The 26,849-nt window shown below is 36.8% G+C and overlaps 1 protein-coding gene across 6 annotated transcripts in view; it reads left to right on the plus strand.

Moving 5' to 3' along the window:
* PIKFYVE (phosphoinositide kinase, FYVE-type zinc finger containing) overlaps positions 1–20,397 on the plus strand; it is a 78,911-nt gene extending 58,514 nt beyond the window's left edge. For 5 of the 6 annotated variants that reach the window (XM_059393348.1, XM_059393347.1, XM_059393346.1 and 2 more), the window contains 14 exons: positions 2,018–2,078; positions 2,932–3,069; positions 4,100–4,220; positions 5,996–6,091; positions 7,549–7,632; positions 8,529–8,626; positions 10,647–10,811; positions 12,212–12,271; positions 12,911–13,087; positions 13,938–14,041; positions 14,755–14,883; positions 15,477–15,738; positions 16,136–16,210; positions 17,156–20,397. In XM_059393348.1, coding sequence (XP_059249331.1) covers positions 2,018–2,078; positions 2,932–3,069; positions 4,100–4,220; positions 5,996–6,091; positions 7,549–7,632; positions 8,529–8,626; positions 10,647–10,811; positions 12,212–12,271; positions 12,911–13,087; positions 13,938–14,041; positions 14,755–14,883; positions 15,477–15,738; positions 16,136–16,210; positions 17,156–17,271 — 1,686 coding nt within the window. In that variant the 3' untranslated portion in view covers positions 17,272–20,397. Of the gene's footprint in view, positions 1–2,017; positions 2,079–2,931; positions 3,070–4,099; positions 4,221–5,995; positions 6,092–7,548; positions 7,633–8,528; positions 8,627–10,646; positions 10,812–12,211; positions 12,272–12,910; positions 13,088–13,937; positions 14,042–14,754; positions 14,884–15,476; positions 15,739–16,135; positions 16,211–17,155 lie in introns of those variants that run through there. The other variant, XM_059393351.1, reaches the window with a different exon arrangement.
* The last annotated feature ends 6,452 nt before the right edge of the window (positions 20,398–26,849 follow it).

The raw sequence follows: 26,849 nt of genomic DNA on the forward strand, positions 1-26,849 counted from the left end.
CCATGCCCTCTCTAATACCCACCACCTGGTACCCCAACCTCCCATCCACCCGCCAGTTCAGACCCCTCAGATTGTTTTTCAGAGTCCATAGTCTCTCATGGTTCACCTCCCCTTCCAATTTCCCTCAACCCCCTTCTCCTCTCTAACACCTCATGTCCTCCATGCTATTTGATATGCTCCACAAATAAGTGAAACCATATGATAATTGACTCTCTCTGCTTGACTGATTTCACTCAGCATAATCTCTTCCGGTCCCGTCCATGTTGCTACAAAAGTTGGGTATTCATCCTTTCTGATGGAGGCATAATACTCCATAGTGTGTATGGACCACATTTATTTTTTTATTTTAGGGAGAGAGAGAGAGAGAGAGCGAGTGCGTGAACATGCAGGGGCCAGGGGTGGAGGGAGAGGGAGAGACAGTCTCGTGTAGACTCTGCGCTGAGCACGGACCCCGTTGTGGGGCTTGATCTCATGATCCTGAGAACACAACCCAAGCTGAAACCAAGAGTTGGATGCTTAACCAACCATGTGACCCAGGCACCCCATAAAGGCTTACTATACTCATATGATGAGGGACTTTGAGAGATTATTTTTTTTATACAAATGTATAGTATCGGTAGAGAAGTATTTCCATAAAATGATAAATTCAAGTGCCTTAGATCTTGATGCTTCTTTTTTGTCTCAGAAACAACTGTGTAGGAATCACTTTTCCTTAAAATTTAGGTGAGAGTAAGAGTAAGAGTTACCGAAGACGATTTATACACTAGTATTTGCCAAGTGATTAGGGTTATCAATGGCGAACACCATTAGTGTTAGCTGTAGTGGCTTTTTCATTTGCTCACTGAAGAAACTGCAAAGCTGGCAGTGTAAGACCTTTAATTATAATAGGTAGACACAGAATGGAAAATACAAAATCATTCAGTAGATGATCATCTTTTTGAAGGTTTGAAAGTTGATGTGAAAATCTGTAGCACTGTCTGTACTTTAATTCAGTAACTAGTTTTTGAGTACTTTCAGGCACTATTCTAGGTTTAAGGCATATATTTCTGAATAAAGGCCATAGTTAACTATCCTTGAGGAACATTTGTCTAATGAGGCGGACACTGACAATAAACCAGTGAACAATAAACTCAGAAAGCAAATGGGAAAAAGCTATAAAGAAAAAAATAAAATAAGGGAAATGGAGAGTCTTGCTAAGGGAGTGGTATATAGTTATACCTATTACATATATATAGGTATAACTATACCTATTATATAGGTATAATCACCCTATACCCTAGGGTGATTAGGGCCAGGGAGGTCTCTCTGGTATGGTGAGCCAATCTAGGAATGTTCTAAGTAGCCATCTAAGAAATGACTTTGTAATCAAATTGTATACAGGGTTTATAGTAATTTGAAATATATCTTACCGGATATGGGATAATAATGGATATTATCCCATTAACCAGTGGATAATAAAAGATTACTAAGTTTAATGGGTAATCATAAGTAGTTTCTAGATGCTTTAATGCTAGGAAGTGAGCTACTCTTTAGAACACATTCTCCAAGTGTAGTTCAAGGACCCCCGGGGGTTTTTAAAGTCCCTTTTGAGGGCCCTACATGATTTCCCTTTTTCAGTTGCATATTTATGTGGGGCAAGATTTTCTTTATACTCTTCAATCATAATAATATAGCTCAATAGATTAGTATTTGCAAAATACTTAAAGTATTTCCAAAAGCTTAAAAGTATTTACAAAAGTGTAAAACAATGCCACTTTGACCCGTTTTTTTGGTAAATAGCTGTTTTTTAATTTAAAAATGTTATTTATGTTGACTTGTAAGAGCTTATTATTTTTAAATGAATTAATGCAAAAAATGAATTAATGCATATTCTAAAACTTCCAGTTTTAATTTCTAATAAGGTAAAAATCAAAAGTTATAACCCATAAAAAAGCTGAGTGTCTTAATAATTCTTAAGAAAGTTTTAAAAATGTGATTTTAATGTTTCCTTAAGAGTAAAGTATTTACTTCTCTACAGATAAGTGCAATGGATGCAGCTCCAAGAAATATTTCTCCAGGGCTTCAAAATGGAGAAAAAGGTTGGTGCTTGTGTCTGGTGATCACTTGCTATTGGATTTAAAGAAATTTCTTAGTCTGTAGGTCATTTCAGTGGCTAATTTTGAGAATTTTTTCTGGCGTAGTTGTTCTAGACTTTGTTTTCCTTCCTGTAGAGTATTGTTAGCACTGTCAGTTTAAGATTATCATAAAGTATATTGCAAGAAAATAAATTAGGATATAGAAATACATGATACATAGAGATGGCTGCTGTTAGGGGAAGAGCAAAGAATAAAAGGAAATTGGATTTTTGTTTTGCCTCTTCCAAAGTCAGCAGGTTTGACTGCAAAAACATTAGAAAGTTTAATTTATGTTTTTTATGTTACTAAAATCTTTCCTAGATCTAAGTTGTCTTTCACAGTATTTCATTGAATAACTTGGTGCCATCTTAGAAAATTTGTAGGGAAATTTCCTTAGACTGCCTTTGTAGAATATGAATTTAACTCATAATTCTTAGCATTTCTATTATAATGAATGAACTTTCCCCCTGAGAGTGAGTATGTGGTTTTTTTCCCAATGGTGTCCTGGTAAAACTGAATGGACTAGTGTTTAGGTAACTATTATGGCCAGTGGAAAAGGATATTGGATTGGAATCAGACTTGGTTTGCCAGTCACAGTGCTATCACTAAGACATGAGTGTGATCAACTCATATAACCTGTCTGGATATTTGTATCTGTTTCTAAAATACGTGCTGAAAGGGCCTAGATAATTTTTAGGAAGCTAAAATTCTTTGGTTTAGGAAGTAGAAATATGAGTTGACATTTAAAAAACATTCCTATTAGGTAGACATGGGGTCAGCATTTTTAAATGATTCACTTAAGTTTGTTTTTCTTTAGAGGATCGCTTCCTAACAACCCTGTCCAGTCAGAGCTCCACCGGTTCTACGCATCTCCAGTTGCCTACTCCACCAGAGGTCATGCCTGAACAGCTGGGGGCAGGGCCAGCTGACCTCGACACAGCCAGCAGCTCTGAAGGTGCAGTTGAAGTTACTTTTACTGACTCGATCTAGAAAAGGGGAGCACCACCAATGCTTTTGATACAATGCTTTCTTATTTCTCAGAGTTTGTAAATTATGCTTATTAAAAGTGCTATCGGGGCACGTGGGAGGCGCATTTGGTTAAGTGGCTGACTCTTGGTTTCGGCTCAGATCATGATTTCAGGGTCCTGGGATGGAGCCCCATATTGGGCTCCATGCTCAGCTGGGGAGTTTGCTTGTGGATTCTGTCTCTCCCCTCCCTCTGCACACAGGCACATGTGCTTCTCTTTTTTTCTATCGTTATCTCTAAAATTAAAAAAAAAAAAAAGTGCTATTTTAGGTAGAGCTTTTACTATATCACTTCTTCAGCTGCACTAGTTGACATATAAATATCTCAGTAACAGAATGTTACCCTGATTCCTGTTTTCTGGGGGTATTACTTTCTCGAGTCCCATAAAGCACACTTTCTTGTTATTTCCTTGTAAGAAAACAAGAGAAATTACAGCCATTTCTCCAACAACAGTTGTTTCTTTCACTAATAGCAAATTTTTGCCTCGCTTCTCTCTTTCCTTGCTTTCTCTTTAAGCAGTAACTACTTAAGTACTGTAAACCTTAAAAATAACTTTTAAATTGAAATCAAACTATGATGTAATGACCACAGCACATATAACTGAGGTGAGGTGATGACAAGGAATGCTGTGGCTAAGGGCGCGCATGCTCAGGCAGTACTTACATCATGGCTGCCGCCCGGCCCCTGCAATGGGAAGCCGTCGATTAGAGGGTCAGACGTAGAACGAACAGAGTGCTGCTTGGAATCAGTGCTGTGTGTGCTTCTTCACTATTGCTGCTGCTTTCATCCCCAAAGAGTCCTTATTCCTAGATGAGTAATTTTGTACCTTAATTGGTAATTATGGTGTGCATATGTCTGTGTTCCATGAATGACAAGAAATAATGTTGATGCTTTATACTTCCTTTTCTTTTTACTCTTTCTGAATATTAACATGTAAGTAGCATATTTTTTATCCTAGATGTGTTTGATGGACATTTGCTGGGATCCACAGACAGCCAAGTGAAGGAAAAATCAACCATGAAAGCCATCTTTGCAAATTTGCTTCCAGGAAATAGCTATAACCCTATTCCATTTCCTTTGTAAGTATTTTAAATGTCAGTGGCTGTTGTTGAGTGGTTTTCTTTTCATTAATTTAAAAAACCTCTTTGTATAGATTTATTCTTTCCATATTTAGATAAATTTATTTAATTGTATATATACTTTTCAGTCATAAATTACACTTCATCAGGTAAAAGAGATGTCTTTTGGTATAATGTAATTTGTAGAATTATTATGTAGTAATTAATCTTCATTACATAGTAGATGAGTGGATGAAAAAAGCATTATAATGTTGCTTAGTGCTTAAGATTACTGATTCTGAAAATTGTTTATATATATATATATATATATATATTTATACATATGTAACTATATATTAAAGATATACTGCTACATCTATTGATCCCGTAATCATAGAAACATACTACTGGTTGTATGTGAAGATGACATTATTGACCTGATAACTTAATGGGACATGGTACTTTTCTGTCAGTGGTGATGTATTACAGTGACCCATACAAGTTTTCATGAGATCTTGTTTGTAGGGGGTTTTCTGAGTTGAAAAGAAAATAGACTGGCTGTGAGAGTTTGTTTTTTTCCCCACTGGTTGATCTGTGTAGCCATCAAATGCTCCTCAAGTGTATCCAGAAGGTGGACATTTGTTAATAAGGACCTTTGTTCTTCACTGACTTCTGCATTTATTTATTCAGTCAATATTTAAATTTACTGAGTGCCAGCTCTGGTGCCTGAGGATGTAGAACAAGATTATTAGTAAGGAAAATCACTGCTCTTGGGAACTCCCTGTCTCAGGGAGGGGACGTGTAGTGATTCATACTACAGTCTGTGAGGGTCCCTGTCTTCTCTGCTTCCCACTCCAGTACCATAATTTCTTGAGTGGCTTATTGTCCCACCTGTTGTATGGCCTTTGCCCACACCCTCATTTTCTTCTTTAGTCATTAACTCCTTGAATTTTTCCGCAGGAAAACTTCAGACCCTCCTCCTAGCCCCCTGCCCTAGCCAGATTAGGTCTCTTTGTCACAAAATCTGTTTGTGACTCATGTTTCCCTCATGAAACATACCACAGAAGGTGATTGTTTTTATTCGTAGGGTTACTTGTTTCTTTGCACCTACTATACTATAAACTCTACCATGCCTATTTTTTCCCACCTCTGAATTGTTAACATCTTGTCCAAGTTAGGTGCTCAGTATTAGTTTTCCTTAATACTGTGTCTCCGGTACAGTGGGTGCTCAGTACATAGCTATTACACAGATGAATGAATGCTTCTCTAGGGGTTGGAGGGTGGAAGTCCGGGCATCAAGATTGGGGTTAAAATGGTCACCCCTTTGAGTTTCCATAGGATAATAGGAAAACATTTGTGTTACATTATTTCTTGTTGGACTAATGGTACATTTTCCACAATTTCTAGAAAACTCATCTTTCAGGCTTATAGTAGAACAAAATCTTTCACACTTCTGCTGTTCATTATAAATACTTTTGGAGATGAACATGGCTCAAAGTCTTGGCAGCATGGAAAGTGTTGTTTGGAATAACTAATCCAGAACCCTCTGACTTGAAGACTAAATCTGATGATTTTTCAGTGGCCTTTAAAAACTTTTTGTTGATACATTTTCCTTGGCTGTTTGGTTTGGTTCAGTTTCTGCATACCTTTTGGTTTACTTAATTACAGTCTTATAATTGCGTCATATTTAGTTAACTTAAAATTGTCTTGAAATTTCCTTGTAATGTATTAGTGGTTTGTATATGTCATTTCCTGCCAATTTTGTTCTTACTGGTTTATTTAAAAAATTTCAACAGTGATCCAGATAAACACTACTTAATGTATGAACATGAACGGGTGCCCATTGCGGTTTGTGAGAAGGAACCCAGCTCCATCATTGCTTTTGCTCTCAGGTATTTTTCATGGGACTTTTTCACCTATGATTAGATCTTTATATTTTATGATATTTGTTAATGGCCTTATTTTTAGATATTTTATAGATTAGGGTGGAATGATTAAATATAAGCAAGAATATGTATTCTTTGGACATGGTAGCTTGTTGTCTTTGGGTCTGAAAGTGTATTCTTGGCCCAAATAACAAGGATGATTCTTAAGCAAGCTTCTAACTAAATCGACTAGGCAAGTTACTTACTTATCCTTATATCCTCTAAACATTCTATTATACTGTATATCCATTGTATCCCTTCCTTATTACGCTTACTTACTGATATAATAAAACATATTATCTGAGTATCTTTTGTACTCCTAATTTCCTTCCTGCTTCTCACATATAGCAGGTATGGTCTCCTTACTAGAGTCATGCCATTCCTATGTCTTAACCCACTCACATGCCAACAGTTAATCATGTGTCTTTAAAAAAAGCCTCTAAAAATATTTATATCTTATGTCTAAAAAGACAGTGCTTTTTAATCACAACAATATCTTGGTAGCGGTAGAACTTAGTTTAAGTATAATCTAAGATGTTTAATTAAATTCCTTTTCTGCTGGAAGGCATTGAAATGTAAATTTCTCTTTTTATATATTGGTTACAAGGAGGCTGCTTATTCTGCAAATATTTGAATATCTACAATATGTGGTATAGTAGGCATTAGATTTATAGGAATAAACAAGATAGATTTATATGCCTTAGCATTTACGAAGTTTAGAGTCTGTTCGGATTATGAGGAATTTCTTTTCTTTAGGAGATTCCATGTGACTTTTTTTTTGTTTTTGCCTTTCGGCCTTTAGGAAGTTAATATTTATTTCTTTATTGCTTAGTCTTACTACATGAATAGATAGGAAAGGTAGGAAAGCCAACCAAATACAAAATTTCTTTTGTACTGTGAAGAACTGAGTATTCCAGTAGAAATCACTTTCTTCTAATGTCTTGAAAAATAATATATGCTTCTCTTGTTCGCTGACATCTGATTTATCTAAATCAGGGCTCTCAGACTTCTAGTCCAAGAGTTGGATTTTTTTCCTAAAGTTCAGTACCTTTTAATAGAATAGCACTCTCAAGTTCCTTTTCTTGCTGTTCTATTATACTAACATCTGAAGTTTTATACTTTAAATTACCTGTTCTATCCCTGAAGATGTTTGATCTAAATGTTAATACGTAGGCTTTCACAATCATTGTTTAGGATATTGATGCTGGTTGATGTGTTGGTTTGTATTTTGCATTATTATCTGTGAAGATGATCTTCTTGAGGCTTCTACTTGATAACTTTTGTTAGTTGACTCAAATATGTTTAATCATGGACACATAAAATGATTGTATTTCTGTAATGTGGAACTTATCTAAAGTATCTGATATATTTTGAAGAGAAACTTAATGTTTAAGTTAACATTTTCAACCTATTTCTACCCTAAGTTGTAAAGAATACCGAAATGCCTTAGAGGAATTATCCAAAGCGACTCAGCGGAGCAGTGCCGAAGAAGGGCTTCCAACAAACAGGTGATCCGTAATTGAGTAGAATTCACTTCATTTGGCTATATTGTTTTTTAAACACTTGTGCTTTGATACTTCAATTTTATTTTATAGCATATTATCAGTGTGAAGGTTGCTATGATACTGATGGTGGCACTCAAACTTTAGCAAACAATTGACAGAACAAAATTCCAGTATAGCAAAAGGCCTTAAACAGGGCCTTTGGATACAGTTTTCTGATACATGACATAGAAGTGTAGTATATATTGCAGACTTAAAACTTTCAGCATTTTAAATTCTTCTTGTTTTCATTTAAAAAATAGTTACTTGTGAAATTAGTAACCTACTGCTTTACTTTGTTTGTAATTTAATGTATTTGTGAATTTTCCACAATACTTAAAGATCCCAAATAGTTTAAAAACAAAACCAAACCCCCCACTAGTTCTTTTGATATATTCAATATTTTAGACATTTAGACAGAAATTGTCATAGGCTCATTATTTTGGTTCTTACTGAAGTAAGTTTTACACCTTCACTAATGTGACAAAATTTGATCTGGATTTATTTATTATCATGGTAACTAGCCTGAGAAATATGAAATTGGTATTTTCTGTAATTGTTCGACTTACAGGTGCTAAGATAGCTCTAATGAACTTGGGGAGATATTATAAAAGCCTCTGCTTTCGTATATTTTCCATACACTTTTATATTTACAGTATTTTGCTTTGTTTTTCTTAAGTCCAGTAGACATTTCAAGACTTTTTCTTCTTTGTTAATAACCTGTGTTTACATAAATTATGAATCAGATTTCGGATTCTGTGTTTAGGATTAGGTGGAGAGTAGATTAATGTAGGAATCATTTTCTGTCCAAATTGTATGAAGCTAACTTTTCTTTTCTTTTTTTTTTTTTTTTTTTTGTTCAGTACTTTAGATAGCAGACCAAAGAGTAGCAGCCCTATTAGATTACCCGAGGTCAGTGGAGGACAGACAAACCGTACAGCAGAAGCAGAACCACAGCCAAGTAAGATTATACATGGAGGAACACTTATTATTAGTGTTATTTGTAATTATGGTTTGAAGAAGAAAACATTAAATAAGAAATGCCAGCTGGCAAGAATTTATTACTTCTGGTCTTTATGATGTAAGAAGCATTAAAAAATTTTTGTATGTCCTATTTTGTAAATATTTTGCTTTTCCTTGATCTTTACCTTATTATTAGATTTGAAACTTCTAGAAATTCATAGGTCTATACAAAAAGAAGCAGAATCTGCCTTTTTAGAGCTTTCACTTTCAAGTGAGACTTTTTAAGAAAAAGAATTTATTTATTTGGGGGAGAGAGCACAAGCAGGGGAAGGGGTAGAATAAGAGGAAGAAGCAGGCTCCTTGATGAGCAGGGAGCCTGATGTGGGACTCGATCCCAGGCCTCTGGGATCATGACCTGAGCTGAAGGCAGAGGCCTAACTGACTGAGCCGCCCAGGTGCCCTAAGAGAGACTTCTAAAAAAGTTTTCACAGTATTGTTGGCATTGTGAAAAGAATTTTTCACGGGTCCTGTCCTTTAATCCCCACAATAACCTCCTAGGAGTTATTTGACATATCCCCATTTTTTAGAAAGCAAGTTAAGACTTCTGTAACCTGCTCAAGATTATAGAGGTAGCAGGAAGTTGGGATTTGAACACAGCTCTCTGACTTTGTCAGGAATGTGCTCCCTACAAATAACAGAAAACTCAAGTGACTGCTGAGGCTCAGACAAACAGTGTATTTTTGTAAAATAGCAATGTCCAGAGGCAGGAAGTTGCTGGCATTGGTTCAGCTAGCCAGCATTGTCATGACAAGAGAGGAGTGATTTCTTTATGATTCTCTTAAGTTTTCCTCATGATCAGAATGTTCCAGTTCATGTCTCCACTTGGAATTGAAACAAGGGAGGTAGCTACAAGCTGCAGCTGTTTCCTTTAATAGGAATAGAGAAGGCTTCCCCTTTCCCCTCGTTGGCTGGAACGGAGGCTCATGGTCATCCCTCTCTGCAAGGGAGACTGGTACTGTAGTGACTAGCACTGCCCTTGTTGCTTTTATAAATCGTGATTCATTTTCTGGGGCTTTCCACACTGCTGCCCCAAACAAAATTGCAGTTCCTTCATCAAGGAACAAGATGGGCTTGAGTCTTAAGGAGGCCATAATGGTGTCTGCCACCCTAGCTAAGCACATGGTAAATGTACAAGATTAGAATCATATATGCTAAGCTCATAGATCATACATAGATGATAAAAGTATACTAAACTCAAAACTAAGAATAAGAGTTATAGAGTAAGCTTTAGTAATATTTTTGGTCATCTTATACTAATTTCTGAAAAATGCTGAAAACATCTTAGAGTTTGCTGTGTTAAAATATAGGAACATAAATGATATAGAGATGTTATTTTTAACTCTGAGTTCTTGTAGATTGTAGTATTGCTCTGTATTAGTTTAATTAACTGTTGTAATAATGTAAGAATTTAGTCTTGAATTTTGTTGCTTAAGATATTATGACTGCTGGGGTGCCTGGGTGGATCTGTTCGTTAAGCTTCCAACACTTGGTTTCAGCTCAGGTCATGATCTCACAGGTTGTGGGATTGAGCCCCACTTTGGGCTGTGTGCTTGGTGGGGAGTCTGCTTGAGATTCTTTCCCTCTGTCCCTCCCTGCATTGGTGCACGCATGTGCTCTCTCTCTTAAATAAAATAAATACATCTTTAAAAGAAAAAAGATGATGACTGCCATGTGAAGATATTTTGGAAAGATATTCTGTAGAATTTCTCACATTTTGATACACAGTTATCTGAACATTGCTTTTTCTTTTATATTTCTGATAATAAAAGTGCGTGGCTAATAACCCATCCCCAGACCCCATAAAACTTGTGGAATGATAGTCTGTGCAAATGAAAGTATCAGTGTGACTCATATTTATTACCCTTATATAATGGTTACTACTAACAAAAGAATGAGTTGAAAATCTTTATTTTCCACCTGCAGTGACCTGTACTTAATATATTACCTTTTATTTTTAGCCAAAAAGGCTTCTGGAATGCTGTCCTTCTTCCGAGGGACAGCAGGGAAAAGCCCTGATCTCTCGTCCCAGAAGAGAGAGACCTTACGTGGAGCAGATAGTGCTTACTACCAGGTTGGGCAGACGGGCAAGGAGGGGACGGAGAGTCAAGGCATTGAGCCTCAAGGTGTGTGAGAGGAGACCAAATGTGATTATTTTACTTGCTTGTGTTTTTATAGCCTTGAATAGATAATTCTTACAGCTGAAACCAGGGCATTCGCTCTTCTCTCATGCCTCAGTATGGCAGAGTGGAAAAAGCATGGCACTTGTAGAGTCCAACTGGCTTTAGATATTATTGCTATCACTTACTGTGTTACTAAGGATCAGAAATCCTTGGTTTCCATACCTTTGAAATGGCAAAAACAGTGTCTTCCATGGTTTACTGAGGACGGAGTGACATTAAACATGTAAAACATCAATCTCACCTTGGAACTCGTAGTTACGTACTCAAATGTTTTCATTCCACTACCCACTCAGACATTTCCTTTCTTTCCCAGTCTCTGTTGGGTTGAGGGTATTGATGTCTGCCTTCATTTTGATGTTTAAAAATATATCTACCTGATTGTGTTTGAATATGGGGTAGACCAGCCCAGTAAACTGCTGACCTGTTTTGTAAATAAAGTGTATTGGAACAGAAGCATGCCCATTCATTGACTGATTGGCTGCTTGCGAGTCGTATCGATAAATTGAATAGTTGTGGCTGAATAAAATTCTTACCATCTGGCCCTTTACAGAAAGAGTTTGGTAAGCCCTGGGTTAGATGTTGAATTAGTGGTCTAAAAGTTAACGTAATAAATTCTCATTCGTAATTAAGATATCTGTTTAGTATTCTATAGACTTCTGCTGGGCTGTAATCCTTGGAAGACATTGGTGCTTTGAAAAAATAATTTAGAAATGTGAAACATGGAGGTTCACTTCTTCTAGCTCTTGACATATATTCCAAATGTGTAATAATTAGAGTGCATCTAGCAGTAGCTTTGCCACACAAATCAAGTATAAAAAATAGCTCTGAAGTAGATACTAGTATATTTTATGTATTATATGTATATAACTTAGTATATGACAAAGAAGCCATTTCAAGCTATTGGAGAAGCATTATTCCACACACAGGGAAAACAGAAACTGATAAAGAAGTAATGGGAACTTGACGAAAGAGCTGTGTTAGTATATTATTTTTTTTATTTGTATTTTTTTATTTAAAACCAGTTAGCATATAATATTTTATTAGTTTCAGAGGCAGAGTTTAATGAGAGTATATTGTTATCAGAGGAGTCAGGTATAAGAAAAATTATTCTTCAACCAGAATTCTCTATTTTTAATCTGGAAATTGCTCTTTCAAAAGGTACTTATATTTTTGTAATAGTTTATAAAGTTTGATTGTACACATAATTCTTGCTCGGGAGTGACTTGACCAGGATAACAAGAATTGACTTGTTAGTTTTTATTGTTGTGTCAGGGGGAAAAAGACAAAGTGAACTGATAACCCATTGAAAACCTTGACTTTACTAATGATATTAAACTTTTTAGATGAGGTAGATGGAGGAGATACACAAAGGAAACAACTTATAAATCCTCATGTGGAGCTTCGTAAGTATGAGATAAAATACTGTTAGTTTGGGGACAGGGACTATAATTGAGAAAACTATTATTTAAGGCTTCTAGCATTATATTAGATAATATCCTGTTCCTTGGAATGAATATTGTCTGTGTGCTGACAATAAGCTTTACTTAATCTAGATTTAGTTTATAAAATAAACATTATTTAATATATAAAGAAATTAATTTAAATTTTAATTTATAAGGTGTAATTTAATTTCTAATGTTTAAATAATTATTGTGTAATCTAGAGCCATAGAGCCTTGACCAGGTGTCTAGAATTGTGTGTGTATGTGGGTGCCAAAAATTTATCATCTAGAATAATAAGTACAGTAAAATTTAAGATGTAAAAGTATAATGATTAAAGTACAGTAAGCAGTATAAAATTAGAAATGGGTCTTATGTTTGATTTTTCTGTAAGGACATTAGATGGTTTTCAGTCTTCCCTGAGAATCATTTTAACAGACCTGTGATAGATAGGGGTGTAAACTTAACATGAGAAATGGTATCTTGGAGAAAATGAAATGGTCAGATTTGTCGGGCATGGGGAGTGGGCAAGATGGAAGAGAGATTTCTGATTCACAAAAGGCCCTCCCCTTCTCCTTCTTTTTTTAAACACTCTGTTCATAGAATTTTCTGATGCAAATGCCAAGTTTTACTGCCGCCTGTACTATGCGGGAGAGTTTCATAAGATGCGCGAAGTGATTCTGGGCAGCAGTGAAGATGATTTCATTCGTTCTCTTTCCCACTCGTCGCCCTGGCAGGCCCGCGGGGGCAAATCAGGAGCTGCCTTCTATGCAACCGAGGGTAAGTCTTTTTAGTCACTTACTCACGGAGTTGAGTAGTAGCCATCTTTCCCCTCAGATAATTTGCGAATCCCTTGAACTGAGGTTGTATATAGTCAGCTGGCAAACGAAGTTTTCTGTTTTTCTTTTTTCTTTCTTTCTTTCTTTTCTTTTCTTTGGAGAGGATGTAGTAGCAATATTTAAAAGAATATACAGGTATGTGGTGTGCTGTTAGAGACAGACATTGATTCGATCCTTACTAAACTCTTCTGGTCCTGACTTCAACAAATGTGAATAGTAATGGAGAACTTCCAGAAGACTCAAAAGGGTTCCTCAGAGCTGATGAGACAAAGATAAAAATACAGATACTTAACCTGAAAATAGGAGGGCCAAGTCCTTCACCTCCAAAGGTTTACAGAAGATGATGACCATTTGTACTTCACATTCTATTCTCCATGCGCTGAAAACAAAATTAACCGAGAAAATGCAGCAGGAACAAATATCAAGCAAAATGTGGCTTGATAAGAGCTTTCATAACTGTGACTTACTGCATTGTTAAAGGAGTCTACGAAATTTCACTTAGTAGTTTTAAAAAATAGACTATCTAGTTAGGAATTCGGGTCTGGTACTGTCAAAGGTAGAGGCATCTTGACTGTATAATCCTCAGGAACTCTTTGAGCCCTCCATTACTTGAGAACTTTGTTCTGATGAAAATGTTCTCTGTGATATCAGAAAATCTCCCTTAAAGCTATGAAGCAAACACATCATTTGGGATGGACGTCATTGGGATGGGACATCATTTGGATATTTGGAATGATGTAGTACAGGTTACCTCAGGAAATATAAACACCTATGACACTTCTGCCTTTTAGATGATAGATTCATTTTGAAGCAGATGCCTCGTCTAGAAGTCCAGTCTTTCCTTGACTTCGCACCGCACTACTTCAATTATATTACAAATGCTGTTCAACAAAAGGTAGAAATCCCAAATCTTGGTCTATAATTAGAATTTTCTGGACTTTTTCACATCCTGAGAGTCCTGGTGGCAGTTTTTTCCATGCTAAGATAGGAACCGGACGTGTTTGGATCTCTTTTGATATTGAGCTCTGATAGAAGGCACTCATACTCTCTTTCCCATTTTTGCCAGTGAGGAACCAAGACATCTCCAGCAGGTTGCATTTAATATGTGTGTGTGTGTGTGTGTGTATGTGTGTGTGTGTGTATGTGTGTATAGAAACATTACGATTGGATGAAAATAGCTGCACATTATAATTTGTAATTTTGTTGAGACAGAAATTGGAAATATTTGTTGAGACCTGCATGTGTTGGTCCTTAGGGAGAAAGAAAGCCAGTGCCTGTCAGTGCCTGCCTAAATTGACATTTAGCAGTGATCCTCCCAGTAAGTGTATAAAGGAGTCATTAGATTTTTTTTTTCTATTTATGGTTTATTGCATATTTGGGAGGAAATTGTATGTCATGACAAAATTTGTGACTGAGAAATTATAAAGCATTATCCTTTGGGAGAACATGAAGGATCTAATATTTTTATTGGCATTGCTGTTTTTACTTCTGAGATTTAAGGGTTTAAGTTTCTTTTAAAGTCCTTTGGTCATATTAATAGAAAAACTTGTTTGGATATTACATGGGTAGTCTAGATATGGGTATTAAATTACAAATTTTCTTGTTTAGAGACCCACTGCATTGGCCAAAATTCTTGGAGTTTACAGAATTGGTTATAAGAATTCTCAAAACAACACTGAGAAGAAGTTAGATCTCCTTGTCATGGAAAATCTTTTCTATGGGAGAAAGATGGCACAGGTAAGGATATTGAACTGTGCAAACCATTTGGCTACTGGAACCTTTTGCACTTCTGGTTCCTGAATGTAATGAATCAGAGAATAACATCTTATTCGATAGTATTAAACCTCACTTGGTAGCCAAATTGAACTTCTACATTGCCTTAGTATTATGTGGAGTTTTGATATCGAAATTATAAGTTTCCTAACACTGTTTGCATCTGGTTTTTAAACTGCTTTATGTTCCAATGTTAAATTTTTGGAGTTATTTGTTAATGTATCTTAAAGTTGATTAAGTGGGTTAGTTTATTCTTCAAGTGTTTGAGTAACTGAATACCCAGGTGTTAATTCTCAGTGATGAATTGAATTACCATCTGTTTTATGTCTTGCACAATTATAATGCACGCCTTATATATAATTTTATATGTAATATATTTAATATAATATATAATATGTTTAATACAATTATATAAGTTATGATTAAGTTTTAAAATTAAATTTAAAAATCTATATAATGGTATAGGCAACAAGGAATCTTTTTTGCATTTCCAGTTCATTATATTAATTAATTATGCAACTCATGCATAAATGACAAAAAATTTTTCTTTCCTCTAGGTTTTTGATTTGAAGGGTTCACTTAGGAATAGAAATGTAAAAACCGATACTGGGAAAGAGAGTTGTGATGTGGTCCTGCTGGATGAAAATCTCTTAAAGATGGTTCGAGACAATCCTCTGTATATCCGTTCTCATTCCAAAGCCGTGCTGAGAGCCTCGATCCGTAGTGACTCCCACTTTCTTTCTAGCCACCTCATTATAGACTACTCTTTGCTGGTTGGACGAGATGATACTAGCAACGAGCTGGTCGTCGGAATTATAGGTAAGTCAGTGAGCATATGTTACTTACAGTTCATGATTGAAGCCGGAGTAAATGAGGATTATACTGAAATTGGATTAGTCATAGCTTATTAAATATTTTCACCAACTTTCATTTGAAAATTCAACAATAGCTTTTAAATTTTAGTTACCTTCTGTTCAGTGTCTCATTTTCGTTTCATTATCTTTACCAAAAATATCTGTATTCAAAAGTTACTCTTAAAGGAAGCCTTGTGACGTTAGTAGGAGGATTAAAAGAATTAAATGGAAAAAACCCTTGGGACAGTGCCATGCAATATTGTTAGCATTCAGTAAACATTATAGAAGTAACAGTAATTACTGTTGTTATCTTTTTATATTTACTAACATAACTATACTGCTAACCTTGCTTCCTGTAACAGATTATATTCGAACATTTACATGGGACAAAAAGCTTGAGATGGTTGTGAAATCAACAGGAATTTTAGGAGGACAAGGTGAGCAGAAGTCTTGCTTATTCTTTTTTTTTTTTTAATATTTTATTTATTTATTTGACAGACAGAGAACACAAGTAGATGGAGAGGCAGGCAAAGAGAGAGAGGAGGAAACAGGCTCCCAGCTGAGCAGAGAGGCTGATGCAGGGCTCGATCCCAGGATCCTGGGAACATGACCTGAGCTGAAGGCAGAGGCTTTAATCCATTGAGCCACCCAGGCGCCCGTGCTTATTCTTTAAATTATTCTCATGTCTTCCTTATCAGTTAACATTTAAGAAATGGGTACTTTTTTAAATCCTAAAAAAAAAATAAGCAGTTATCTCTGATTTTATCATTTCCAAAATGATAAATAATAAAGGGAATTGCATAGATGGGGAAATAATTGGTTTTAAAGTTGTGTTAAAATGCCAGAATGAAAAGTAACCCCCCGCCAAAAGCTAGATATTCTGAATAAGGGGTTGTTTTTAATTAACAGTTGAAGTCTTCTAAGTTCTCTGAGCCTTGCTGGCTCTATTTGTGCTTTCACACATCTCTCATCTCTAGACGAGAGCTGGTCTCTTACTTGTCAGGTAGAAGGTGGGGAAGGGGAAGGGCGTAGAGGGAAATGGAGAGAGAATCTTGAGCAGGATCAGTGCCGCACCTGACTCTAGGCTCCCTGTCATGACCCTGAGATCCTTACCTGAGCCGAAATCAAGTTGGACACTTGACTGACTGTGCCACCCAGGAGCTCCCGGGAGCCAGTCTTTTAAAACAGAAACCCCTACCGGAAAGGCCCTGTTATGTGGCACAGTGGACACCCCTACCTCCTTTCTGAGACTGTTATGTGTGTGTGTGTTGTGTGTGTGTGTGTGTGTGTGTGTGTGTCTTTAAAGCAGTTGTCATGAAAGAACATAGCTGTTCGAGTCAGCTCTGTAACAGCTTTTTCTCTTTGCTCTTTTATAATCTTAGGTAAAATGCCAACTGTGGTCTCTCCGGAGTTGTACAGGACTAGATTTTGTGAGGCGATGGACAAATATTTCCTGATGGTTCCAGACCACTGGACAGGTTTAGGTCTGAACTGCTGAAAGGGAGCACATGATTTTGAAATGGACCATGAATGAAAGGGGCCTGGAACAAAGGACCAAAAATAAGCTACATGTTTTATTTCTTCATCACATTCACCACTGTATGCCAAGGCCTTCCCGTCCTCTGGTCGTGTGGGCTGTCTGTAACTGAAGGGTTAAAACACCATGGATTTGCACTTTGGTTTTTGATAACTAAATTAGCTGTCTTATGCTGGGAAGTTGCATGAGCATTTTTCCACTTAAGCTAAAATACAGACATATTTCAAAGGGCTAACGACGAATGTATAGTCTTTAGAGGTGAGGAGATAAGGGTGAAAAAATGGGGGGTTGGTTTTGTTAACAGTCCTGATAAGAACTAGTCCTGAATTTTGGCTTTCCAGCATCTTTTCCCAGCAGCTCATTTGACATACTCTTTACTTAGCATTTGTAGAGGTGGTGAATTTGTTTTGTGTTTCTTACATAAAAGTATAATGTTGCCTATTATCAGATTTTTCTGAAACCTTTAAAAAATTCTGAATTACTCTCTTAATGGCCAGTGAAAAAAATGGACCCAGTCTGTTCTTGTTTTATTGGGGCATTTGACTTAAATTGGGAATCCTGTTTTGTTCTTAGCTTGCCTTGTTTTTGAGTGTGCTTGCTGTGTTTTAAGTTCTGTCTTCTCTGCGGGTGACAGGAGACTCTAGCCATTAACTGTAAGCCTTCTTTTGGAGCTGTTTTTTAAGCTTGTTTATAACTTTTGTGCAATTAATATGTTCACCTGCACTTACCCACACATGCTCATATTCTAGGTTTTCCTCCACTTTCAGGGAAACAGTAAATTGGTCTATTGTGACTAACTTCCCAAAGGGAGAATTACTGAGGATTTCTTTTTTTAATGGAAAAAATAAATTAGACCTTACCCAAGATATTGGGTGAGACGTAAACGCTTGTTTTCTGTAAAGGTAAAGTGTCTTTTTCAATATAAATAGCGATTTAAATGACATCTGTAAAACTAAGAGGTTTCTAGTGTGGACATCTGTTTCTTAACTTTCTGCACTAGTTTCTAGTGCAGTTCTGATTATTGAGAAATGTTAAGAGATAAAATATTTGTAGTAAGGAACTTCTTGTTTAATAGAGTTTTTGTTTGTTTAAAAGTGATCTGATATAGTACTAAACTAACTTTGAGGAAATAACAGAACGACAAATACTTCCTCATGGCTTCTCTCCCTAACAAGGGTAATTTGGGGATTTATAAAGTTTTATAAAGTTCTCTTTTCAGGCTTCCTCTAATAGCACATTTCTATTGTAACTTTCACAAAATAAGAAAAAGAAATCTGGGTACATTCCAGTTACAGAGACTGTAAGTATGTGAAATAGGAACATTTTGGAAAGTTTGCTTTAGAGAAGGAAAGCATTAGTTTGGGGTTTGGTGCTTATTGGATATGTGGTTTGTTTTGAACTAGTTAACAAGTTGACCAAGGTCTTAGGACTAATTATAAGCACTTTTTAAATAAATGTGGTGTGCCTTTTGAAACTCACACTAGAACACTAGTGGTTTTAATTTTAATATTACAGATGAGAAAAGGATGGCCTCCTGCAGAAGTGAAGCAGGTGGATGGAATGTAACGTCTCCAGTCCCAAACAACGGATTTTGCATCTCGTTTTGAATGCAAACACTGATTTGTCTCTGTTCTTTTTTTCAGTCAGGATACTTAGGATTATTTGTCCATTTCCTGCACCTTCATTCATGCACTCCCGGGGAGAAGGTAGCTTTCCTTCACTGTAGTCAGGTGGTTTCTTTGTTTTGGTCTCAATACCAAATATGTGGAGCTGGGATCCTCCTCTGGAATAATTCCTGACCGTAGTGTGTGTCATGTTGATTCAGTTTTCCCTGCCCATGACTTGAAGACCTATTTTTTAAAGCACTGCTGCCTCTTAATGATTTTGAGGCTAAAAAATTTCCAGTATAATACGATCCCAAGCTAATACTTGCTACCTTGCAAGGGTGATCTGTCCTTTTAAAATGTCTTAATGAAAGGGAAGTAAATTTGTGAGTGGTAGAACTATATATATCCTCACCCCCCGCTGCTTTTGTGGAGGCCGCTACCATAGGTATATATAAGGGACTTCCAGTGTTGTGCTCCTTGGTGTTAAGCATTGAATGACCACTCACGTCCCTTGAGTTCCCTTCTGAGGTTTGGAGAATATTGATGTTGAAAAGTTAAGACTGAGGAAGAAATCTTACTACTTTCTTCCTTAGAATAAAATAGAAATCCTGAGAAAATGGATAGTAGCACAAGAAAACTCTGTGAACGTGTTTCATTGTATAAACATCTTATTTATAAATATGAAGGGTTTTGATGCCATCAACACTTTATGGGAAAAATTAAAAAGATTTACTTTTTCTTACCCAAGTCTGAGAAAAATAAGGGGAATCGGCTATTGCAAGCCCTTTTGTAGTTTGTTGGAATAATTTAAATTTGTAGACATTCAAAATTTCCTACAAAATGCTGCTTATAATTTTTTTCTTGATCCAGCCATGAGTGTTTTTCTAGCTTTGGTTTTTATTGGGTATTGTAAATAGGTTTGTATTGGTTTTGGTGGCATCAGTGTCTCCTTGGCATTTTACTGATTAGCATTCGGCCAAGGAAGAGTCATCTACCCGCAGAAAGTTTATTTAGCTAGCAGAATGGAAACTTGTGAATGAGCCTGGTGGTGAAACAGGTCAGGCCATTCATTGTTCCTCAAGTGTTAACATACCGACTTAGACAGTATTCAAACCATCTAGTGCAATGCCTTTTTGTTTATTTGTTTTTGTAACACGGGTGCAGTGTATTATAGAAAACAAAAATTACAATCCTGAGCAGTTTTATTAATGCTGCTGTGCTGGTTTTGTAAAAAAATGTACATTATGTCTTTTGACAGGTTTGATTTTAACTAGAGAAATGACATTGTAAATCATAATATTCTCTTTTAATTTAATACAAAGAATTCAATTAACAATATTGAAAATACTTAGTGTATTATATTGTATATATTTCTCTACTTTGGTTCTAGCTGTTTTATATGATTGACATGTTATTTAAGAGATACAACTGCTTTGACCTTTTGGAGACTTATACTGTAAATAAAGAAGACTTAAAATAACCAAGAATCAGCTTCACTCGTTTGAATCAGCTTGAATTAGCAGGCGGAGATGGCGTTTGGTGCCCAAGCCTCCCCCCTCGCCCCTATCCCTGGCCTCGAAGTGTTGCCTTCTGTTTGTTCTCTTGCCCTTTGTTTCCTCATAAGAAGATTTGTCTTTCACTAGTAAATGGCCTTCTTAAGTCCCAGAAAAGAGGGTCTTAAGTCTGTGTGTTTGCTTCTGTCAATCATGGTTTCACCTTTTCTGCCCTCCTTTTCCTCGTGTGTTTCTGCTTTCCTGGTGGGACACTCAAGAAGGTACTGCCCTTCCTCAGCTGGGAATGGCTGATTCACCTTGACTGGGCAGGCTCTCTAAGCTAGTGATTGGTCCCCAGCCTGTTCAGAGGAGTCTACCTGAAGTGGACCCGACTATGCTGTAACCTACAGCTGCTCCCCGTTGGGCAGCCTGGTCCCCTTCCGTGCGCCTGGGCTCCCCCGGGGCCATGAGAGCCACTGCTATGGTGGGGTGGTGCTTGTGCTGGGGCCAGGCACCTAGTTCTCTGTTCCACCTGCCTGGAAGTGTCCTGTGGTGGAAATCCTTTTCTCGTACATTTCCCGGCTCAGTGCTTAACAAAACTAAGATTTATCACCTAAGTTTAAAAATTGTGGATAAAACCATCCCAAATGTATCATCTTAACCACTTCTAAGTATATAATTTAGTAACATTAACTATATTCACATTGCACGTTATATCCCTGGAAGGTTTTCCTCTTGCAAACCTGAAACTAGACCCACTGAGCCATTTCTCCTGTTCACCCTGCTCTCTGGTAACCATTCTCCTTTCTGCGTTCACTAATTTGACTGGTTCAGGCTCTTTACTGTAAGCGAAGTCAGATAGAATTTGTCTATGGATGGCTTATGTTACTTAGTATAATGTCCTCATTCACCATGTTATAGCGTTTCCTCCCTTTCTTAAGTTAAATGAGGGACGCCTGGGTGGCTCCGTCGGTTAAGGATCTGTCTGCCTTCAGCTCAGGTCATGATCCCAGGGTCTTGGGTTTGAGTCCTGCTTCAGGCTCCCCGCTTGTGGGGAGCCTGCTTCTCCCTCTGCCTGCCGTTCCCCCTACTTGTGCTCACTCCCTCCCTCTCTCTGACAAATAAATAAAATCTTAAAAAAAATGATTTTCTAGGTTGAATGATACTCCATTGTATGTATGTACCACATTTTCTTTATTCATGATCAGTGGATATTTGAATTGCTTCCACCTCTTGGCTGCTGTGAATAATGAACATGGAAGTACAAATGTACTTTGAAGATCCTTTAAAAAAATTCTTTTGGATAAATACAGAGAAGTGGGATTGCTGGATCCCATGGTAGTTCTATTTTTTTTAATGTTTTGAGGAATCTCCATCCTATTTTCTCTAGTAGCTGTACCACAGTAGTGGTACCAATAGTAGTACACAGGGTACCAATGTCTCCATGTCCTTCCCAACACTTGGTTACTCATTTTGATGGTGGCCATTCTAATGAGCGTGAGGTAATATCTCATTGTGGTTTTGAATTGCATTTTTCTCATGATTAGTGATGTTGAGCATATTTTCATATGCATGTTTATCATTCATATATTTGGAGAAAAGGCTCTTCAAGTCCTTTTACCATGTCTAAATTTGACTTCTTGACTTTTTTTGTTGTTGCATTGTAGGAGTTCTTATATATTCTGGATGTTAACGCCTTATCAGATGTATGATTTGTTAGAGTTTTCTCTCATTCCGTAGCCTGCCTTTTCATTCTGTTGATTGTATCCTTTGATGCATAGAAGTTTTTAAGTTTGGCATAGTCTGTTTGTCTCCCTTTGCTTGTACTTTTGATGTCATATGCAATAAATCATTGCCAAACCCAATGTGTTGACGCTTTCCCCTTCTTATAGTTTTACGGTTTTAGGGCTTTATCCTATTTCGAGGTAACTTTTATATGTCATAAAATAAGGTCTAACGTTACTCTTTTGCATGTGGATATCCAGTTTGCTAATACCATTTGTAGAAGAGACCATCTTTTCTGCATAAGTGGTCTTGGCACCCTTATCAGGGATCATTTGAGCATATAAGCAAGGGTTTATTTCTGAGTCCCATTTATTTATTTGTCTGTCTTTATGCCAGTATCACAGTGTTTGATTCCTGTAGGTTTTGTAGTATGTTTTGAAATAGGTAAGTGTGAGGTCTCCACCTTTATTTTTCTTTTTCAAAATTGTTTTGGCTGTTTGAGGTCTCTTGAGATTCCGAATGCGTTTTAGGATGAATTTTTCTATTTCTGCAAAACAAAACAACAAAACAGAACAAAACAAAAAGCCATTGACATTTTGATAGGGATTGTGCAGATTGCTTTGAGTAATATGGACATCTTAATATTAACTCTTAATTCATGATCACAGGATGTCTTTCTACTTTTGTGCTGCCTTTAATTTCTTTGACTAATGTTTTATAGTTTTCAGAGTATAAGTCTTTCACCTTTTGGTTGGGTTTATTCCTAGAATTTTATTCTTTTTGATACTACTGTAAATGGACTTGTTTTCTTAATTGCCTTTTCAAAGTATTCATTTTTGGTTTTTGGAAACACAACTGATTTTTTTAAATTAACATATAACGTATTATTAGCCCCAGAGGTACAGGTTTGTGAGTCGCCAGGTTTACAATTCACAGCACTCACCATAGCACATACCTTCCCCATTGTCCATAACCTTACCACCCTCTCCCTACCTATCCCCCGCCCCCCAATTCCTGGCAACCCTCAGTTTGTTTTGTGAAATTAGGAGTCTCTTATGGTTTTTCTCCCTCCCAATCCCATCTTGAGAAACACAACTGATTTTGTGTTGATTTTTTTATCTTGCAATTTTACTAAATATTTTTGTTATGATTTTTTTTTTTTTGGTATACATACTCTTTGAGGTTTTTTTCATGTAAGATGATATCATTCACAAACAGATCTTCTTCTTCTTCCTTTTTAATTTCCATGCCTTTTATTTCACTTTCTTGCCTCATTGCTCTGGCTGCGGCTTCAATGTTATTTTGGATGTAAATGTCGAGGTGGGCATCCTTGCCTTGTTCCTGACTTTGGAGGAAAAGCTTTCAGTGATGCTAGCTGTGGACTTTTCATATATGACCTGTATTATGTTGATGTAGTGGTCTACTTTTAGTTTGTTGAGTATTTGTATCATGAAAGTGTGTGCAGTATTGTCGGATGCTTTTTGTTTATCGATTGAAATGGTTAAGTGGTTTTTATCCTTCATTCTATTAATGTGGTGTATTACATTGATTTTCATATGTTGAAGCATCCTTGCCTCTTGGGGATAAATCCCATCTGGTCCTGGTGTCTGATCCTTCTAATACACTGTGGAATTCAGTTTGCTAGTATTTTGTTGAGGACTTTTGCATCTCTGTTTATCAGGGATGGCGGTCTATAGTTTTCTTTCAATTTCTTTCTCTGACTTTGACATCAGGGTAATCCTGGCCTTATTAAATCATTTTGAGAGTTTTTCCATCTCTTCAATTTTTAGGGAGAATTTGCAAAGGATTGGCATTAATTCTTCTTTAAATGTTTGGTAGAATTCACTAGTGAAGCCATCTGGTCCTGGATTTTCTTTGTTGGGAAGTTTTTGATTATTGATTCAATCTCTTTACTAGTTATAGGTCTGTTCAGACTTTCTGTTTCCTTGTGATTCACTCTTGGCAGATTGTATCTTCTAGGAAATTATCCATTTCATGTAGGTTATCCAGTTTGTTGACCTACAGTTGTTCAGAGTATTCTCCTATATCCTTTTTTATTTCTGTGACATTAGTTGTAATGTCCTCTCTTTCATTAGTGATTTTACTTATTTGAGTTGTCGGTCTTATTTTCTTAATCTAGCTAAGGGACTGTCAATTTTATGGAACTTTCAGAAAACCCAAGTCTTTTGTTGGTTTTTTCTATTCTCTACTTTTTCTCTCTGCTGTAATCTTCATTATATCCTTCCACCCGGCACCTTGGGATAGAAGGTGGTTCTTTTTTTTTTTTTTTGAGTTCCTTGAGGTGTAAAGTTATGTTGTTGATGTGCGATTTCTTTTTCAGTATACACGTTCACACCTGTGAGCTTCCCTCTTCATTCTTCTTTGACTTTATCCCATAAGTTTTGGCATTTCGTGTCTAACTTTTCATTTGTCTCAAGATATTTTCTAATCCCCCTTGTGATTTCTTCTTTGAACTTGTGGTTGTTCAAGTGTGTGTTGTGTAATTCTCACGTATTTACGTATTTTCCAGTTCTCCTACTGCTATTGATATGTAGTTTTATTCCATTGTCGTTGGTAAAGATACTTGGTATGACTCCAGTCTTCTTAACGATTCCTTCCCAAAAGAAATCTTCTGTTCTAGAACATGTATTCTGGTGTCTTATGTTGAAACAAAAGAGAAGGGAGAGATCCTAGTAATTGTTTTAAAATTGAATGTCACGAATGAAACGTGACTACCCGTTGCTGTCCTAGGGATTTTTCCAGATGTCTTTACCTATTAAAAGAAGGGTTCCCCCCCTCCAAATCTCTATTCCTGATTGTTAAAACTGAAAGTAAAAGCTATGAAATCATCATTTTACTGTAGTAAATGTCCTTTAAAGCATCCTTGGAGTTAGCGGTCTTGAATTTGGCTCCGATTGGTTGTTTGCAGCTTATTACATTTAAAGTTTTCAAATTTGTCAGAATATGTGTAACAGGGCAGAGGAAACTCTTAACCTTCTAAATCCTCACTTTAAGACATTGATTGCATTTATATGGGTCTCAGCACTGTATCATAAAAGCTGCCCCTGCTCTTAGGGTTGAGGGACGAAGTATTTTCAGGGAGTTTGTTAGGGTTTAGAATGGACCAAAATGAAGTTGCAGTGGTGAGAAGTGGCCAGTAGAGGGCTCTGAGGTACTGGATTCTAAGCTTTCTGAACTGGCTCTTCAGAGCTATAGGAAGCCCTTGAAGGGACCCCTGGGGACGAGGAGACCCAAGTCCCCAAAATTTTTTACCAGAGTCCAAAGTGCCTTTTAAGCTACTTTTTGACAAGAGTCTGTTATATCTTAGAATATGTAGTTTTCAGATGGAGGTGTAAGTTAGAAATAGCTTAGTATTTTTTTTTTCCCCTAAAGATTTTATTTATGTATCAGAGAGAAGGAGATAAAAAGAGAGAACGGAAGAGAGTTCTAGAGCATGAGCAGGGGGAGGGGCAGAGGCAGAGGGAGAAGGAGACCCCCAGATGAGCAGGGAGCCCCATGTGGGACTCGATCCCTGGACCCTGGGATCATGACCTGAGCTGAAGGCAGATGCTTAACTGAATGAGCTCCCCAGGTACCCCTACTTTAGTATTTTCTACTCAGATTTGTAATTCTTTTTTTCAAATGAAGATAGCACTAAAAGCTTTTCATTTGAAAAAACACAATTTTGATAAATTTGCTGTCCATACACCACTGAAATAGAGTCATAAGTACAAATGAGTGATTATCAGAAAAAAGACATTAGGAAAAACTAGGAAAATCTCAAAGTGTGTGTGGACTTTAAGAAGGAAGCATCAATATTAGTTCATTAATTGTGACAGTTACACCTTATTAAGTTAGATATCAATAGTAGGAGAAGCTGGGTGTATGGAAACTATACTATCTTTGTATGTTTTTTTTCTGAAACAACAACCAAGTGATTATATTGTAGATAGGAAGCGTGTCACTCCAGAGATGTTGAATTTAATGGAATTAAACTAGAAGGTCGTTTTGTCCTCTGATGTTATTTTCCTATTAAAACACTTTCTTCCTTCCCCAATTCAAAGAACCAACTGCTCTTTAGAAGAAGATAGGCAAGCGGAAAGAGGATATACTTGCATGTCTGATGGCCCTTTCCCTGCTGTCTTGCGACGGGCAGCTTCCGCATGCAGGTAAGAGCAGGTAGAAGCTGAGGGGTCCCCATCCGCCACAGATCTCCAGGGCTCTCACTCTGTGAAGCCCTCTCCTCTCTGGTACACTGTCCCATGAACTCAGCTACATTGAGTGTTCCCCAAGGAATAGAACAGGGTTCTCCTCAGTTGCCTCTCTCTCTGCTTTGGCCTTAAAACTTTCCGAACATCATCTGGGACAAACTGGGCTCACTTCCTTTGCTCCCCACTGCTCAAGGATCTGCTGTCCTTTACTGGCTGATACCCAGTTTTTGAAAACTGTTGCTCTATGGATTTTATCTGGTTTTCATGATTGTTTCAGTAAATCTGGACCCTATTACCTCACTTTGGCCAGAAGCAGAAGCCGAAATTAGATGGATTTATAAGGATTATATCTAAATGCAATGTTGAATTATAGACACAGTGTTTCCTCTGTCAATGTAAAAAGTACTACTCTGTTCATAACTGTTGTAAAAATGATTTAAAAAATCCAGTTCCTTCTAGTTGAAGTCCTGTTTTCTGCAAAACATTAAAATAGACAACATAAC

Source organism: Mustela nigripes, chromosome 3 (genome assembly GCF_022355385.1).
Source record: "Mustela nigripes isolate SB6536 chromosome 3, MUSNIG.SB6536, whole genome shotgun sequence".
Taxonomy (NCBI): domain Eukaryota; kingdom Metazoa; phylum Chordata; class Mammalia; order Carnivora; family Mustelidae; genus Mustela; species Mustela nigripes.